General features: G+C 44.1%; 1 protein-coding gene across 2 annotated transcripts in view; it reads right to left on the reverse strand.

The window, feature by feature from the left end:
* Positions 1–18,544, reverse strand: part of C4H3orf67 (chromosome 4 C3orf67 homolog) — a 479,946-nt gene that overhangs the window by 303,589 nt on the left and 157,813 nt on the right. For both annotated transcript variants that reach the window (XM_029600997.1, XM_029600998.1), the window contains one exon: positions 14,549–14,705. In XM_029600997.1, the coding sequence (XP_029456857.1) occupies positions 14,549–14,705 (157 nt within the window). The remainder of the gene's footprint in view (positions 1–14,548; positions 14,706–18,544) is intronic.

The raw sequence follows: 18,544 nt of genomic DNA on the forward strand, positions 1-18,544 counted from the left end.
GGTTTTTGAGTACTAGGCAATATTGCAGTATGAAGTCAAAGTGGGCAAAGATGAACCTGTCTTGGATATAGCTGCTGAACTCGATGTAGGTGTTTGAGGTTTTTATGATCTATGTATATTGAAACATGGTGATGGGCTCCTTTGAGTAGGTGACACCATTCTTCAAAAGCTAGTTTGACAACTAACAGCTCTTGATCCCCAATGCCATAGTTATGCTCTACGGGCAAGAACTTCTTTGACAACATATTCTATCTGGCGTGTGTTGGCTCAAGACTGCCCCTACCCCTAAAGTGGAAGCATCCACTTCTAGGTTGAAAGGCCACATGGGGTCTGGATGATGCAGACAGGGCCCATCTATAAAGGCATTCTTCAACTCTTGGAATGCTTTTAAAACATCAGGAGGCCAGTCTTTGCTGTCAGCGCCCTTGTGGGTAAGCACAGTAAGGGGGTCTGACTCAAAGAAGTAGTTTGAGATAAACCAATGACAGTAATTAGCAAATCTCAAGAATCTTTGTAAGGCTCGAAGCCCCACTGGACGGGGCCAATCCCTGATGGCTTTTACTTTAGCAAGGCCAATGTGGAATCCAACCCAAGAGATGATATACCCTAGGAAGGGAAGTTCCTCTTGTTTAATGAGACATTTTTCCAACTTGGCATATAGATTATTCTCTCTCAGTTGTTGTAGGACTGTGCAGATAATGCCGGCGGTGGGTGCTCAGTATTTGGGAAAAGATCAGTATATCATCTAAATACACAACACAGGTGTAGAGTAAGTTGTAAAAGATCTCATTGACATTTTCTGGAAAACTGCAGGGGCACTGCAAAGCCTAAAGGGTATGACTAGATATTTGAGTGTCCATCATGAGTGTTAAATGCAGCTTTCCACTCATCACCAGGCTTGATACAAATGAGACTGTATGCTCCTCTAAAGTCCAGCTTTATGAAAATCTTTACACCTTGCAGGCAGTTGAAAAATTCAGTTATTAGTGGTAAGGGATAGTAATTCTTCTTTGTGATGGTGTTCAGACCACGGTAGTCTATGCACAGTCTGAGTGAGCCATCTTTTTCACAACGAAGAAGAATATAGTCCCCGCTGGGGATGAAGATGGATGGATGAAACCCTCTTCTAAGTTTTCTCGGATATAATCGGACATGGTTTGTGTCTTGGGGAGTGACAAGGGTTAAACCCATCCATTCAGGGGTGTGGTTTCTGGGAGGAGTTTGATTATGCAATCATATGTGCAGTGAGATGGCAAGATCTCAACCTTTTTCTTTGAAAAAACATCTTCAAATTCCACATACTGTGGGGGAAGCCCCAGCAGAGTTGTAGCCATGGTCATGGGGCATGGATCCACGTGCTCTATGCAGGATTCCATACAGTCTTGGCTCCACTGGGCGAGTTGTAGGGTAGCCCAACATAATTGTGGATGATGCTGTTGGAGCCAGGGTAGCCCCAAAATAATGGGGTGGATGGCCCTGGAGATCATATGTAGGCTGAGCTTTTCCAGATACAAAATGCCAGTATGTAGGGTTACAGTTGCGGTGGTTAAGGTTACCTGCTGGGAAAAGGATCTCTGTAAAAGGAAGAAATTATCAGGGGAGATGCCCTCTGGAACATGGGAATAATGAGTTGGTTGACAAGTTCCTTTAGGATAAAATTCCCTCCAGAGCCTGAATCCACAAAGGCCTGTGTGGTGAAAAAATGTAACCCAACCCCAGGTTCACAGGAAGTAGCAGTTGGGGAGCTGGAACAGTGAGGCCTAGAGTCATCTCCCCTTAGGACCCTAGGGGTTGGGGTTTCCTGACCTCAATGGGCATTGAGCCAACAGATGATCCCGGCCAGCGCAGTATAAGTAAAGGTCCTGCTGTATGTGTTGGAGCCTCTCCTCTGGGGCAAGATGACTATGGCCTACTTGCATGGGCTCTCCAGAAACAGTAGAGATTGACGGAGCAGATGACAGAGGTGAAAGTGAATGTTGAAACCAGGGTGCCAGTATGATGTTCCTTCAAGGTGGGCAGACCTCTCATGCCTTCTGCTGGAGACAGCAGTCAATTTCCCAGTTAACACGATAAGCTCTTGACTGTCTTCCTGCCAGTTGAGTTCCATGGCCAGTGTCCAGAATTCAATGGCATACTCTGGCATGGATCTGGAGCCCTGGCAAAGGTGCAACATCTCAGAAGCAATGGTGACTGTATGCCCAGGCTCCTCAAAGATGGTCAAGAACAGTTCTGTGAATTCTTGCAGATTGTGCAAAAGGGGGTCTCTATGCTCTAAGAGGGGAGAAGCCCAGGTCAGAGCTGTTCCGTCCAATAGGGAAAGAATATATGTTGTCTTTCTCAGGTCATCAGGGAACAATGGTGTCTGTACAAAAAAAGTGCATATGGCACTGATTCAAGAATCCCCCACATCACTTGGGGTCTCCCGGCGTACCAGGGTTGATTGGCAGCTGCAGAATCAGGTGGCTGGACACTACAGGAGGTAACAATAATGGTGCTGGAGGAGGCACCACCACTGAGGTCATCAAGGCATCCAGGAGAGTGGTCAAGCGGTCCATAGAGGCGGTCAGAAGTTCAAGAATATTTTGATCCCGTAGCCTATATGCTAGAACTGGGATAGCCTGCAAAGATGTCAAGTCTGCCAGATCCATGGCCTCAGCAACCTGTTGCATTCGGGGACCCTTAGGCCTAGGCAGGGTTGCTAAAACCAGCAGGGAGGAGCCCTGCAGGTCCCCACCATCAGCAGGTGGACCCATAAGAAGCAGAGGCCCAGCTGGAGCTTCGCCTTTACCAGCATGTGTTCCCCTCGAGTTGAACCTTTGTGTGTCAGGGACAGCAGGTGGGGGCCTCTGCTGTTTGCGAAGAGATCCGTTGAGATGGCTGGGTCAAAGTAGACAAAGGTCATGTGTATCTGGTGGCAAGCAGGAGTCAAAGGCAGGTAGTGGTCTAGCATACTGAGAAATGGGCAATGGTCAATAGCATGCAGAGGTCAAGCATATAAAGGAACAGGCGGTGGTCAGTGGCAGGCAGAGGTCAAGCATAGCCAGAGGCAGACCAAAGTCAATACCAGATATTCGTCCAAAAGGCATGGTTGGATGGATAGGCAGGGCAGGAAGGCAAGAAGAAAAACAGGCAGACAATGAGGAAGATGCTGAAGCACTGAAGACAAGAACGCTGGGCTGAAGAGCTGAAGACGTGGATGCTGGACTGAAGGTAGGAATGCTGGAACAAGAGACAGGAATGCAGGAGCAACATGCACTACTGCTGAAGTAGGGAGACCTGTTGCTGAGGCAAGGAAGAAAGGGTCTGGAGGGCCTTTTATAGGTCTAAATTCCTGAGGTCATCAATTTGTGCCACAGTGCTTTTCCCGCTGCAGGCTCTTTAAATTTGGCAGCATTGTTGGCTGCGCACGCACCTATGAGGAAGTGCAGTAGAAAGAAGTCAGCTGTGAGGCAAGATGGCGGCATGTTACCGCAAAGAGGAGCGGGGCCTGCCAAGAAGAGAGGTGGCATCCAGCCAGGAAGGTGTTTCACTGTGACCGGGGCCCGGCCTGAGAGGTGAGGACGGTGGTTCGCGGGATTAGCCTGCAGACCGCTAGATGCAACACTAGATGATTTAATATTACATTAGAAAAGCACTGTAATTAAATATGCAAGTAAGGGCAGTACTAATTCAGGCTGTCATTCCATGTTTTTTCACTAGTTTAGCTAGATGTCGTTCAATGACACATGATAGGGAAAAAAGTCTATTAAATCACTAATTTGCCCTTTGATATGGCATCAAAGAAAGACTTTAGACAGAGACAAAATTGGATTATATTTTGATCATTTTCAGTTCTTTTGCAGTCTTTGTCTCAAGAATGGATTGACACTATGCCATTTTCTATACACTCTTTATCAAAATTATGAGACAGCAGAATTTTAATGCCTCATATTGTCTTTGATAGATAGAAATACTTTGCATTTTGAGAGGTTGGTCATTCCACCATTTTCAAAAGTATGGTATATAAAAGAGCAGGAATGCCCATCCAATCAAATTATAGACCAATGAAAAGGTCAAAACAGTATAGCATACTGCTGTCTTTCATAAAAGGTCAGATGGATTCCAAACTTAAAATATTGTAATGAGGTCTAAAAATGGCACTGCATGAATTCTCTTTATTGACAGTAATTGTAACAAGCATGTAGCATAAACTTGATCCATTCTCTTTAACGCTTTTTAAATTTGAGACAATGGGGAATTCCTTGATAGGAAGATACATATAATTCTTAGTTATGATAAAGAATGGCATTAAAATTTGACTAGGTAATTTTTAAGTTCCCTTGATCTTTTTTTTTTTTTGTAAATGTTCTACCTTTTCAATCATTGCAACTATATCCAAACTTAAAATATTGTAATGAGGTCTAAAAATGGCACTGCATGAATTATCTTTATTGACAATAATTGTTAGAAGCATGTAGCATAAACGTGATCCATTCTCTTTAACACTTTAAAAATTTGAGATAATGGGGTATTCCTTGATAGGAAGATACATATAGGGGCGGATTTTCAGAGCCCTGCTCGCGTAAATCCGCCCAAAACCGGGCGGATTTACGCGAGCAGGGCCCTGCGCGCCGGGAAGCCTATTTTACATAGGCCTCCCGGCGCGCGCAGAGCCCCGGGACTCGCGTAAGTCCCGGGGTTTTCGGAGTGGGGCGTGTCGGGAGGCGTGTCGGGGGGCGGGGCCGGAGCGCGCGGCGTTGCGGGGGCGTGTCGGCAGCGTTTTGGGGGCGGGTACGGGGGCGTGGCTACGGCCCGGGGGCGTGGCCGCGCCCTCCGTACCCGCCCCCAGGTCGCGGCCCGGCGCGCAGGAGGCCCGCTGGCGCGCGGGGATTTACGCCTCCCTCCGGGAGGCGTAAATCCCCCGACAAAGGTAGGATGGGGGTTTAGACAGGGCCGGGCGGGTGGGTTAGGTAGGGGAAGGGAGGGGAAGGTGAGGGGAGGGCAAAGGAAAGTTCCCTTCTAGGCCGCTCCGATTTCGGAGCGGCCTAGGAGGGAACGGGGGTAGGCTGCGCGGCTCGGCGCGCGCAGGCTATACGAAATCGATAGCCTTGCGCGCGCCGATCCAGGATTTTAGCCGATACGCGCGACTACGCGCGTATCTACTAAAATCCAGCGTACTTTTGTTTGCGCCTGGAGCGCAAACAAAAGTAGGCTGTTCGCGCTCGTCTGAAAATCTACCCCATAATTCTTAGTTATGATAAAGAATGGCATTTGAATTTGACTATGTGTTTTTTAAGTTCCAATGATTTTTTATTTTTTTTTGCAAATGTTCTACCTTTTCAATTACTGCAACTAAATCCAAACTTATAGTGTTCTTGTTCATGTGAGGAACTGATTAAGTATGTAATCCTCATAAAATGTTGCAGCTTGTTCTTGTCAAAATAACTATCTAGGAGCCTGATTCGCTTCTATTTTGTATCTATTAGAGAAAAGCTTAGTGAATCAGACGGCAGGTATCTGGAATTGATTTCTGCATTAATTGGTACAAGTATCTATTATTGCTGAATCTTAATGAATGGGACAGAATCCTCATCTACATTTCTTAGAACTTATCTCTATTTGGCTTGTCCTTAAGAATGGGGCTTCCCTCTACACCTTAACATTTATATTTGAGTCTAGCAATGCCAGCTATAAGATTTCAATCTGTAACATAATTTCATCCTTTTCTGAATGGCTGAGTCATATTTGAGGCAATTTTCAAACTGTCTGTATTTGGGACAAAGTCTGTATGTACTTTTTACCCAAGGGCTTTGTGACAATTTTCAAAGTAAAAGTAAACACATACTTTTGTTTTGAAACTTACTGTGGGTACAAAGTATGAGTGGTCTATTTTTTCTATGTACCCCAGTATAGCACTGTCCCATTGGTTATCCTCCTTCCACCATGTCTCTGAGCTGCCAATTAAGTCTATGTCATCATTCAATGCTATACATTCTACTTCTCCCATCTTACTTCTTAGACTTCTGGCATTAGCATACAAACATTTCAAAGTTTGTTTTTTGTTTGTATTTTCATTCTGCTTTTTAATTGATAGGGATACGTTAGAATTTTTTTTAGCTCAGGTGAGTTTTTAGTTACAGGCACTTGGACTACTTTTCTTATTATTGGAACCTCACTGTCGGGATGCCCTAATTCCAATGCATCATTAGTGTATCCTTTGAAGATACCTCCCTCCGAACCATGCGCTGCTGAGCGACAGTCGGCTTTCCCCTTTGTACTAGTTTAAAAGCTGCTCTGTCTCCTTTTTAAAGGTTAGTGCCAGCAGACTGGTTCCACCCTGGTTAAGGTGGAGCCCATCCCTTCGGAAGAGACTCCCCCTTCCCCAAAAGTTCCCCAGTTCCTTACAAAACTGAATCCCTCTTCCTTGCACCATAGTCTCATCCACGCATTGAGACTCAGGAGCTCTGCCTGCTTCTGGGGACCTGCGCATGGAACAGGGAGCATTTCAGAGAATGCTACCCTGGAGGTTCTGGATTTAAGCTTTCTACCTAAGAGCCTAAATTTGGCTTCCAGAACCTCCCTCCTACATTTTCCTATGTTGTTGGTGCCCATATGTACAGTTAGTCAGACAGAGGGACTCACTGCTCTCTTGATTAACAATGTTGGTACCTAATCAAACCAAATCACACTACCTTAACATCTTTCCAAGGTGAGTGCTGAACTTTTCAACCTTTTTACTTAGGTATACACTGCTCCTAGCTTATTTCTAGCTTCTGGCTACTTTTTTTTTTAATATACAAACACTCTAACTTCTGCTTATTAACTGCCTTACAGACTATTAAAAATAAACACACTAACTACCTCATGAGAGGCTTCTAGGAAAAGTAAAAAGTCATGGGATAGGTGGCGATGTCCTTTCGTGGATTGCAAATTGGCTAAAAGACAGGAAACAGAGAGTAGGATTAAATGGACAATTTTCTCAGTGGAAGTGACTGGGCAATGGAGTGCCTCAGGGATTTGTATTGGGACCCTTACTTTTCAATATATTTATAAATGATCTGGAAAGGAATACGACAAGTGAGATAATCAAATTTGCAGATGATACAAAATTGTTCAGAGTAGTTAAATCACAAGCAGATTGTGATAAATTGCAGGAAGACCTTGAGAGACTGGAACATTGGGCATCAAAATGGCAGATGAAATTTAATGTGGATAAGTGCAAGGTGATGCATATAGGGAAAAATAACCCATGCTATAGTTACACAATGTTAGGTTCCATATTAGGTGCTCCCACCCAAGAAAGAGATCTAGGCGTCATAATCGGTTCAGTGTGCTGCGGCAGTCAAAAAAAGCAAACAGAATGTTGGGAATTATTAGAAAGGGAATGGTGAATAAAACGGAAAATGTCATAATGCCTCTGTATTGCTCCATGGTGAGACCGCACCTTGAATACTGTGTACAATTCTAGTCACCACATCTCAAAAAAGATATAATTGCGATGGAGAAGGCACAGAGAAGGGCTACCAAAATTATAATGGAACAGCTCCCCTATGAGGAAAGACTAAAGAGGTTAGGACTTTTCAGCTTGGAGAAGAGACGGCTGAGGGGGGATATGATAGAGGTGTTTAAAATCATGAGAGGTCTAGAATGGGTAGATGTGAATCGGTTATTTACTCTTTTGGATAGTAGAAAGACTAGGGGGCACTCCATGAAGTTAGCATGGGGCACATTTAAAACTAATCGGAGAAAGTTCTTTTTTTACTCAACGCACAATTAAACTCTGGAATTTGTTGCCAGAGGATGTGGTTAGTGCAGTTAGTATAGCTGTGTTTAAAAAAGGATTGGATAAGTTCTTGGAGGAGAAGTCCATTACCTGCTATTAAGTTCACTTAGAGAATAGCCACTGCCATTAGCAATGGTAACATGGAATAGACTTAGTTTTTGGGTACTTGCCAGGTTCTTATGGCCTGGATTGGCCACTGTTGGAAACAGGATGCTGGGCCTGATGGACCCTTGGTCTGACCCAGTATGGCATGTTCTTATGTTCTTACTGCTTATTAGCTACCTTACTGACTGACTATTTAAAAATAGTCTGACCAGTTTATTCCCTGCCTTACTGACTATTAAAAGCACAAACACACAATCACACTAAATAATATTCCCAAATAGTTAACTTCATCCCAATACTTTTAAAAAATAAAATTTTCCAAGCAAAAACTTACTGATTCCTTTCAGCCACCAGCAAGGTGATCCTCTCCTCTCAGTGTTCCCATATTTCAACCACGACCATCCGTCATACTCCCTGTAAGCTTCAAGGATGGTATCTGCATAACTCAGCATGGGCCCATACTGAGAAGGGTCATCCTAACAAACTGCACTTATCATCCTTAAGAAAGCCCGTGTCCTGTTGATTATATTCTGGGTTACTTTCTTTTCAGGACCGGGTGCCGCTTCGATGTCTTTCTTCTTCTTCTCTATGCTCCTTCTTCTTTTCATGACCCTGAATATATCTATGTATGCACATTTCTTAATCTTCCTGTGAAGGGCTTTTGGCACACTCTCCCATAGCCGCAATAAGGTTGTAAGGGCTGGAGATCCTCTGGATGCCTGCTCAGTGTCCACGGATGGTCGGGGTGTACTGTCATCTGAAGCGGTGTCAGAGTCCAATGAATCAAAGAAACCTTTTGAACAGGGGCTGGCCCTGCACTTGCATTTTGCCTTCTCCCTCTTTTTAGTCAGTGGCATAGACACCACGTACCCTGTTGAGCGTGCACCACCACCCGCATCTCGGTTCAACTCACCCACTGCAGCTTCTTTGATTTGGCCAGCCTCTTCACTTTTTTGCGTTTCATCGCTCTGCCCTATTGTGCTACAGCCTTGACTGTTGTTCACCCTGGCTCATGAGTGCTGAAAGTGGTGAAGACAACTTTCCAATGGTAGTCTTTGTCTCCGGTTCCGATGCTCTGATATCAAGTGCAGTCATCTCACAGTTCTGATTTGCACTATGCACTACAGTGACCTGGGAGTTTGAAGAGGCCAATGTCCCCACACTCCTAGGTTGTTAGTGTAGGGAGGGTAACTGCAATGCAGCATCCCATCATAAGGGTGAGTTCTGGGGTTCCAACCTGGGGATGAGTAAAAAGGTCCCTGCGACCACCTGGTTTCTTGCTGCCACAGTGCAATGTCCATTGGTATGCCCGCCTGGTATCTTGGTAAAGAACTTGAACACCCCTGTTCAGCTCGACGTGGATGCTCCAGAGCTGCCAACCCATAAGATGTCTCAACTTGCACCACTCCCAAGACCGGATTGTAAACTAGCAAGAAAACCGATGCCTACGGGTGCATCTGACCATTGGACTACAAGGGGTGCTATGTGTACGGTGATGAAAGGAAGGAGCTGCATGGCTATGTACTTCCAGGGAGGCTCTGTTGTGCATTTGAAAAGGCTGGTGACCCCCTGGAAGGAACCTGCTGCTGCTGCTGTGCTATGTCATTTTGTGAGTGTGTCACATAGTAAGGGGGGCCATGCACAGTTGCATGTATCATAGTCCTTCACCCTCCCACATGACTCTGACTGCAAAATGATCTCTCGCATAACTCCTGTGCCTTCCCCAATATTATCCTTGTGTTGTAGATGTGAGTCCAGATCACCCTGCGGCTGAGTGCCTCTCATTGATGTATACTGAGCTGGTTTGAGTATGCCACCTCTCTGTGGCACCTTGGGAATATCCCAGATGTTCTTTCCTCCTGCTGTTTTTACCCATGCCGAGCCTTGACCTGCCCACTTCCCCACCCCCCCCCCCCACACTTTGCAGCGTCCTCCAGTGTGGCAACTGATCTCTTGCTCTAGAGCAAAAATTGCATGTCTGCTGCCTCTCTGCATGCTGTCCATTAGGCAGAAACTTGTTTTCCCCTTATCTCTTTAGTTATTTAATTTTTTTTTTTTATGATGCCAATTTTTCCATTAGGTAATCTGGGAAAACATCTTAGAGAACCGGGAAGTGGGGGAGGTCCTATTGCCTGCATTTGGGAGCTAGGCAGGCAAGAGATTTGTAGCAGAGTGGTCATGTTGACTGCGGCTGACTTCCAATTGCAACGACTGATTGTACCCCATGCCTCCGGAGCAAAATTCAGATGCAAACCAATGTGCGGTGCATCTTGGGAACTACTGGGACACTGACAATGTAGCTCCAAAAATGATGGCATAGCCAAGAGGATGTGATGCACCATGGACCCTCTTAATGGTCCATATCATCGGGAAGAGACCAGCATTCCCCTCCTTCAATGTCAGCCAGCATGACTGGTGTCCCCGGATGACATCATCATTTGTTGGCCCATTCACTTGAGTGTCGGAGGGGGAGGCCGGTGACACGGCACTGAGGACACCGCATTAAGAACATAAGAACATAAGAAATTGCCATGCTGGGTCACATCAAGGGTCCATCAAGCCCACCATCCTGTTTCTAACAGGCCACAAGAACCTGGCAAGTACCCAAACACTAAGAAGATCCCATGCTACTGATGCCAGTAATAGCAGAGGCCATTCCCTAAGTCAACCTGATTAATAGCAGTTAATGGACTTCTCCAAGAACTTATCCAAACCTTTTTTAAAACCAGCTACAGTAACTGCACCTACCATATCCTCTGGCAACAAATTCCAGAGCTTAACTGTGCATTGAGTGAAACGAATTTTCTATGATTAGTCTTAAATGTGCTACCTGCTAACTTCATGGTGGAGGAAGGGAGGAGGTAGGACATGAGCGTGATGCCAAGTTACCTGCAGGCTTCTGGCATTCCAGTACAGGCCTGCCCATAAACCTGCAGTTGATTTTGGGGAGTTGGCCAGTCTTCTCTCATTTTTTTCCTTTTATGCTTATATTCACTTGGTTTCCAGGATTTGTATGGCAAAATGACAGAGCTTCCACCATCTGACCTTGTCCAATGTCATGTTACCTTCCAGCTACTGAGGCTGAGCTTAGAAAAAGAAATACAGTGAAAGAAAAAGATCATTATGGCTTATCCAGTCTGCCCATCCACATCAACTATTCAGCTCTACAATACCTACTACTCCCTCAGAGATCCCCTGTGTTTATCTCATGACTTCTTTAATTAACATACTATCCTTAACTACACCTACACAGGGAGGCCATTCCATGCATCCACCTCCATTCTCTGTAATGAAATATTTCCTTAGATTATTCCTGAATCTACCCCCTTTCACCCTTATACTATGCCCTCTTGCTCCTTTCGTTTCAAAGAGGCCCACATCCTCTGCATGGAAACCTTGGAGGTATTAAAATGTCTCTATCATATCTTCCCTATGCCGCCTTTTCTCTAGGATATACATGTTTAGATCCTTAAGTCGGCCACCCTTACCCACTCGTTGCCATTGGGGCTGACTGATGACTGTAGATTTCAACTGTGGTTAATCCAAAGTAGAAACATCAATGCCCGCAGTCTGTAGGATAGGAACCGCCTCCGCCATCGATTTAATCTGCGAGGTGGCTCCTTTCAAGGTGAAGGCTAGGCCCCAGGGAAAGACCCAGCGATATCTAATGCCCTCGCTCCAAAGCAGTGCCGTCAGAGGTTGCACCTCCCTTCGCCGTCTCAGTATGGCCGGGGCCAGATCGCTGTACAGCTGCAGTTCATGTCCCTCCCAGCTAAATGGAGACACCCGTCAGGCACTGCGCAGTAGGTCCTCTTTTAATAAAAAGCTGTGAAGACACGCAATTAAATCTTTAGGGGTATTACAGGGGGAAGCTCCCAGCGCGCAGTGGGCCCTCTCCACCACTACATCCGTGCGCCGTGGTTTCTCCCCCAGCTCCAGATCTGATGCTAAAATGGCAGCACAGATTTTCTGGGTAACCTATATGGCGTTGGAGTATTCCGGGAGCCCCGGTAGGCCTCGGATCTGAATATTGGATCGCAGAGACCGATTCTCGAGATCCTCCAGTTTTAAAAGTATGTCTTCCTGCTGTCGCTGAAGGTCTCCGACATCGGTGGAAAGCACCGCCACGCGCAAGGCCTGCCCTTCTACAATCCCCTCGGCATCCTCCATGCGAATGCCCTCCATATTTGTGTTTACATCATCCTTGAGGGATCAGATATCGCATTTTATTTCCGCGAACCATTTGTCAAAGTCCTGCTTGGTGAGGGAATACATAGCTGTATCTCCGGTCGACTCAGTGCGTTGGAATCCGTCTGGGCCTCCTCTTTATGCCCAGCTGGTTCTCTACCCAGGGCCGCATATCGGGATCCAGCAGCATCAAATGAATATTGAGCAAGGTCCACAGGTTTTATTTTGCTAGCCATGACCCTTGATTTTCTATGCATCAAATGTGGCGTTTCTGAGAGCAGCTAATTACAATGCTGAGATAAAAAAGCTTAAATTTGCTGCAGTGGAAGGAAGAGAGACAGGGCCAGACGTCCATGCTGTTTTGGTGACGTCATTTCCTCCCCCCGGAAATAATGTCTATCTATTTTAGGATACAGTATTTGTAGGTTTTTGAGATGTATTCTAAATGTAACATTAAGCATGAGAAAAAACAGAAAGTCTCAATACTGAACTCCTTTCTGGGCAATGAAAAATATCTGTATCGTGCAGCTATGATATCCCCTGCAATTCAAAGTGTGACATGGGCCCCAAGCAGCAGAGCAGGATGTGACTTGAGGTGCCGCCTAGGCAGAGGGAGAGAAGTGTAGGTTATTGTCATTGTTTCTGCTTGCACTTGACCCTTGTAATCTTGTGGTGATTTCATGGGAAACAGGGAAATTTGTGGAAAGGGCTGAATTTTGCAGCTCTTACTACAGCATCATGGGAGACTGAGGGCACTGCACTTTAACATGCTGATCATAATGCTGGTTAGTACACAGACACCTAAATGAGAGATTTTTGTATAAAATAAATAAGGAGGTCTTCTGAGGTGAAGAATTAGCCCTATAAGTTTATAGGTGGCTTTCAAGAGAAATTAACTAAAGACTCTGCTGGAGCTATGCAAATGGAACCCCACAAATTTTGGGCTTACCTCAAACCTCTCATCCTACATACATTAAGATGAATATCTAAGGATGAGGTTGAAAACCAGGTGCTCTGGGGTATTGTCTGTTCCTGAAGTGAACTGCTTTGGTTACTGTAAACTACATGTAGCCATTCAATTTTTATGAGAATAGTTTCACCAGAAGTATATTAACAATTGTGTTGTTATGCTTATTTTAAACACAATGGGAGACATTTTTCAAAAGTGTTAGTTGGGCTTTACTTGTGTAACTCTGGGTATTATCTGGGTAGATCCAACTCACAATTTATCCCATTTCAGCCACAAAACCTATACAAATGCTCCAGAACGCAGCAGCTAGAATCCTAACCAATACCAACCGCCGTGCTCACATTACCCCCATCCTTCGAAACCTGCATTGGCTGCCAATAAAATATAGAATTCTATATAAAGCTCTCATGATAATCCACAAATCTATTCACCAACAGCTCACACTAGACCTTCAGAACCCTCTCAAACACCACTCGTCCGAAAGACCCATCAGAGAAGCTTATAAAGGGACCCTTCAAGTCCCACCTTCAAAATACACCCGTCTAAAAACCACCAAAGAACGTTCCTTCTCCACAGCAGGCCCGGTACTCTGGAACAGACTTCCGACTGACCTAAGACTGGAACCTTGCCTTCATACCTTTCGAAGACAACTGAAGACGTGGCTTTTCCTCCAAGCCTTCCCCTAGTCAAAATGTCACTTCGAACTCAGCCTAAGGAATGAGATAATTACCAATCTCATAACCAGTTATATATTATTTATTTGTTGCTTTTCCGCTCTACCTTTCTTCCTGGCTACTCTAGCCCCCAAGTTCAATGCCCTTGTTTTATGTAACTTTGCTTGATTCAGCCTTCTCGTTTTTGGTTACACTTGTTCATCCCCTAAGTTCCATGTAAACCGGCCTGATGTGAATTCTATTCATGAAGTCCGGTATAGAAATATATATTAAATAAATAAATAAATAAATCCTGCTTGGTGGGTACAAAGTATGTGCATATTTCACCACGTATTTACTTTTATTTGTCTAAACAATAGGAATTCCTGAGAATGTTTAGGTGTGGTGAGAAAACTATGTGCATATTTAAATTTTCCAGTATGTGTGCAAAGTTTTATCCTGGTAAGTCAAAACACAGAAATAGCAGATGAGGCATATAACCAGGTACTTTGTAGCCAAATAGCTTTTCAAAAATTTTATAGCTCAACTACTTAAAACTATGAGGGTAAATGGGTTTTTTAAATTGCTCTCAATGCTACTAACCTGTTAGTTCAAATAACCTTCCTTCTTGGTTTCAAAGATGCTTTAAATCATATGCCCTAAAAAATGCATGTGATAATACAGGAACTCCAGTCATATCAGTGTTTTCTGCCATCTATACTTATCACTTGATTTTAAAGAAGTCTAAATATCAATTTGTAATCACTTTCTTTCACAAAATTTTGTAAGATTAATTTAAAGATGTGCTGAAACATTTTAATTTTAAATATTCATATTTATTATAGGTGCATTTTATTAATTTTAACATACCATCTTCCTCAGGAGTACCTTGGGGTTTCAATTTCATGGTGAAGATCTTTCGCAGCTTACAGTTAGCTGAGACAATGATTCCATCCAAAGACTGGAAAACAGCTCCTTTAAATATCCCACTGGTAAATGCTACCAGGTCAATGCACAAATTGCACCACTTAAAGAAAAAAATTCAATAGTAAACACAAGAGACACAGACATTAAATATTAAACCATTACTCATTTGTCTACATCATAGCTTGTTCTTCTGCTTTCCAAAGAGATCTAGGCCGGTTAACTAAGGGGGTTAGGTGGCTAGATCAGATAGTTGAAAATTGCCCTATGTACAACTAAAATATTGGGCATTTCCGGAGATGGGTTTGGATTGGGGGAGCAAAGTGCATGTACAGAATTTTTAAAGATACATAGATTCCCCCATCTACTGAAATAGCAAGGGCAAGGTACACAAGTACACATTAGCAAATTTTAAAAGAACTTGGATTGGTTTTCTTTAAAAATTTGAACATGTTTGTACAAAAGTATCAATGTACTTTTCTGCTAGGTGGTTTCATGGAAATTGCTATCTGTATTTGACAGTTTGCTCTGTTTGGTGAGAATTCAGTGTAGTTTTATTGAGGTTTATAAAATTAAAACAGAATCTGGAATTAATTTGCCAGAAACATATTTAATGAAAAACATATAACAATTCTAATCTAAAACCATTAATAAAAGCCAATCACAAAAAAAGATAAAAATTGCATGTACCATATTATTACTTTAATAATGCTAGTACTTGCTGTAACCTTTTACTTTTCCAAAGGCAAAATGTGAATGGTACATGATCATTTTATCTAATTGCAATCACTTAATTAAATAGCACCATGCTTTTCAAATGTCCATCATGAAATTTTTTACATATATCAAAATAAGAACATTTATCTTGTTAGGATTTCACCTGCCACACAGCCTTATCTTACCTTCATGATGCCTCCTCATCAGCAGAGGCCCTCAGTATTCTCATCACTAGTCTTGTCAAGTTCTTCCTCACTGCCCTTGTCACACCCAAGTCCCAGCCCTATATAAACCCTGCCTTAACAGAAGCTCCTTGTCTTCTCATGGTGTCACTTCTGGCTCTGTGACCTGACCCTTGTTCTTGTCTTGCCTTGTGGCCTATGGGCTTTCTGCCTTGCCTTGCCTTGTGGCCTTCAGGCCTAGTCTTTTGCCTTGCCTTGAGGCCCTCGGGCCTATCTTGCCTTGTTCCCTTGTCTTGAGGCCTGTGGCCTGTTCCTTCTTGTATCTTAACTTAGGCCTTTGGACCTATTCTGCCTGTTCTAAGCCTTACTCCCTTCAGGCTTCTGTGCTCTTTGTTTGGTGTTTCCCTTTTCTGCCTTGTCAAACTGCGCATCCTGCTTAGCGCCCTCAAATAAAAATCCCATGCAAATGAAGGCATTAACTATAACCCCACCAGTGCAGAGAGGTAGATGACTTAACTCAGGTTTTCTTAGCACTGCAAATTTTACTTCTGGACAGAGTTGGAGTAAAGTTTCCAGCGCTTGTGTCAGACTATAAGCAGAAGCTGAAATATGACACCAGGACCTGTAAACAGGATTTATGTGTAGAAAACATGGTTCGCACACACAACACAGGTTTTCTGTATACAAATATGAAATTTCAAAATGTAATGTGTGTAAAAATTAGCATACACATGCTTAAGCCAAAAATATGTACATATTTTCACTTTCGTGAACAGAATTTGGAACAAGATGCCAGAGCACCTTAGATTAATGTCTGATCTAATGGCCTTCAAAAAGGACATGGAAGACATGGCTGTTCCAATAAACATTTGGAGAAAGTAATAAGAAAATAATTTGAAGGTCAGAATGTTCTGGCAGATATTTGAAAGAAATTGGAAATAAAAAGGTGCAACTTAGAATATTACATGGTTTTTATTGTCTGATATATGTAAGATGTGTAAAATAATGTATGTTCTTATTTTGTAAATTGCTGCGATTGTTGGAGCTACAATTAATAAATGGTTTTTAAATAAATAAATATGTGCATATAAAAAAGGGCCAATCTGGGGCATTACTGGGTGGGACCTACGCTTGCACATGTAAGTTGTGTTACGATTCCTGGCCACTGGGTGCCGCGGCCAGGCTCCTACCTTCCTTCTCATCGGCTCCGGAGTGACTCCCGGCGGCCCCCCCGCTCTGCTTGGCCCACAGCCTGGCCTCTCCGCGGCGGCATCTCCATGAGGGAGACGCCGTCGAGCTCCTGCACTTCCTCTGTCGGCTGGTAACTCCACCACCCTAGATGTGCATGCAGGGGCTCCTAATTTAAAGGGACCAGCACGGGAAAATCAAACTCCTCCTCTGAAGTGACGTCAGACGCTGCCAACTATTTAACCTCTGCTCAGACTCTCCTTCCTTGCCTTGCAACGAGGTTCGCTCTCTGAGTCTTCTAGTTGCTGTCTTCGTTCCAGTTTGTTCTTGATCCTTGCTCATTCTAGCCTTGTTCCAGTTCCAGCTCGTCCTTGCCTGCTTCTGATCCTGCCTGCCCCTGGCTCGTCTCCTGGCTCCTGACCTTGGTCCATTCTTCAGTATCCTGCTTCGCTGCCCGTCTTGACTCCTGGCTTGTCTCTGGTTCTGCTGTCTGCCGCCTGCCCTGACTCCTGGTCTGTTACCACGTTTTGTCTCCTTGCTGCTGGCCTCGACTCAGACTCCTCTTTGGACTTCCTTTTCCTGGTAACCACACCTAAGTCCAAGCGGCTCGGGTCCCCAAGGGCTCCTCCCGGGGGGATCTCGGGCTTCCAGTGGTGAAGATCTGATTGGTCTACTGGCTCCGACTTCTCTCCTGACTCACGACCTTCGGGATTCTCTTTGGACTCTCATCCCCAGTTGACCGTGCCTAAGTCCAAGCGGCTCGGGTCCCCAAGGGCTCCTCCCGGGGGGGGGGGACTTGGACTTCCAGTGATGAAGATCCTCTTGGTTCCCTGAGTCTGGTCTGCCTCCCAGCTACAACTCTGCTGTGGGTCTACCTTCAGTGCTGCATCATCATCTTCTAGCTGGCCCAAGGATCCACAATCGTAACAGTTTGCAAGGCCATGGACCTGGTGGACCTGCCTCCTATCCATAATCTTGGCTCTGCCAATCAAAACATGCTCAGTGTTCCTTCTCTTAAAACTGCTCAATTGTCTGAGACCCACGAACAGCAGGGCCAATTTACTGGAATTCATTACCACTTGCATTCTATACTATAATTGATTCCAAACTTTTCAAATATGCATTGAAAACCTACCTGTTTAAGCAGGCATTTAATACCTTGGATTAATTCCAGCACCTTGTTCTAGCAGCACTATTTTGTCTTCGCTCCATCTTCTCCTGATATTATTCCAGCTCTATCAACTTTAGCAAGTAATTTTGTTATTTTGTATTTTAGTCTGATTTACATTATTATGAATGTTATCGTGTAACCCACCCCGAACCTTTCAGAGGAGCGGGCTATAAAATGTTTAAAATAAATAAACAAATAAATAAATAGAACATGCACATCTGCTCTTGGCTTTATGGCTACTGACTTAAGAGACGGAGTATACTCAGTGTGCTTCTCCACCCCTATTTCAGAGATGCATGATGTCATCCAGGGAATGCACATCAAACAAGGAAAAATATGGCTCAGCCATAATGAAATCAGCCTGAAAATTGTATTGTGTCATTTAAAACAGAGATCATCTCAAAATAATGCAAAAATAGGCTTAAACTGAATTTGAGGGATAAAAACAATATAGTTTAATGGGGGTTTAGCACAGGATGTAACTATTTTGATTTGGATTTTTCAGTGAATTACTTTGGGATGGTAATGTTGCTAAGTATAGAATTTGGGTGAATCAAGCCTTAAAAAATGACACGACCAAAGAATCTAAGGGGTAGATTTTATAACGTGCATACGCTTCCAGGCGCGAAAACATGGATCAGCCAATTTTATAACAAGCACGCGCCAGCGCACGCATGTTATAAA

Source organism: Rhinatrema bivittatum, chromosome 4 (assembly GCF_901001135.1).
Source record: "Rhinatrema bivittatum chromosome 4, aRhiBiv1.1, whole genome shotgun sequence".
Taxonomy (NCBI): Eukaryota; Metazoa; Chordata; class Amphibia; order Gymnophiona; family Rhinatrematidae; genus Rhinatrema; species Rhinatrema bivittatum.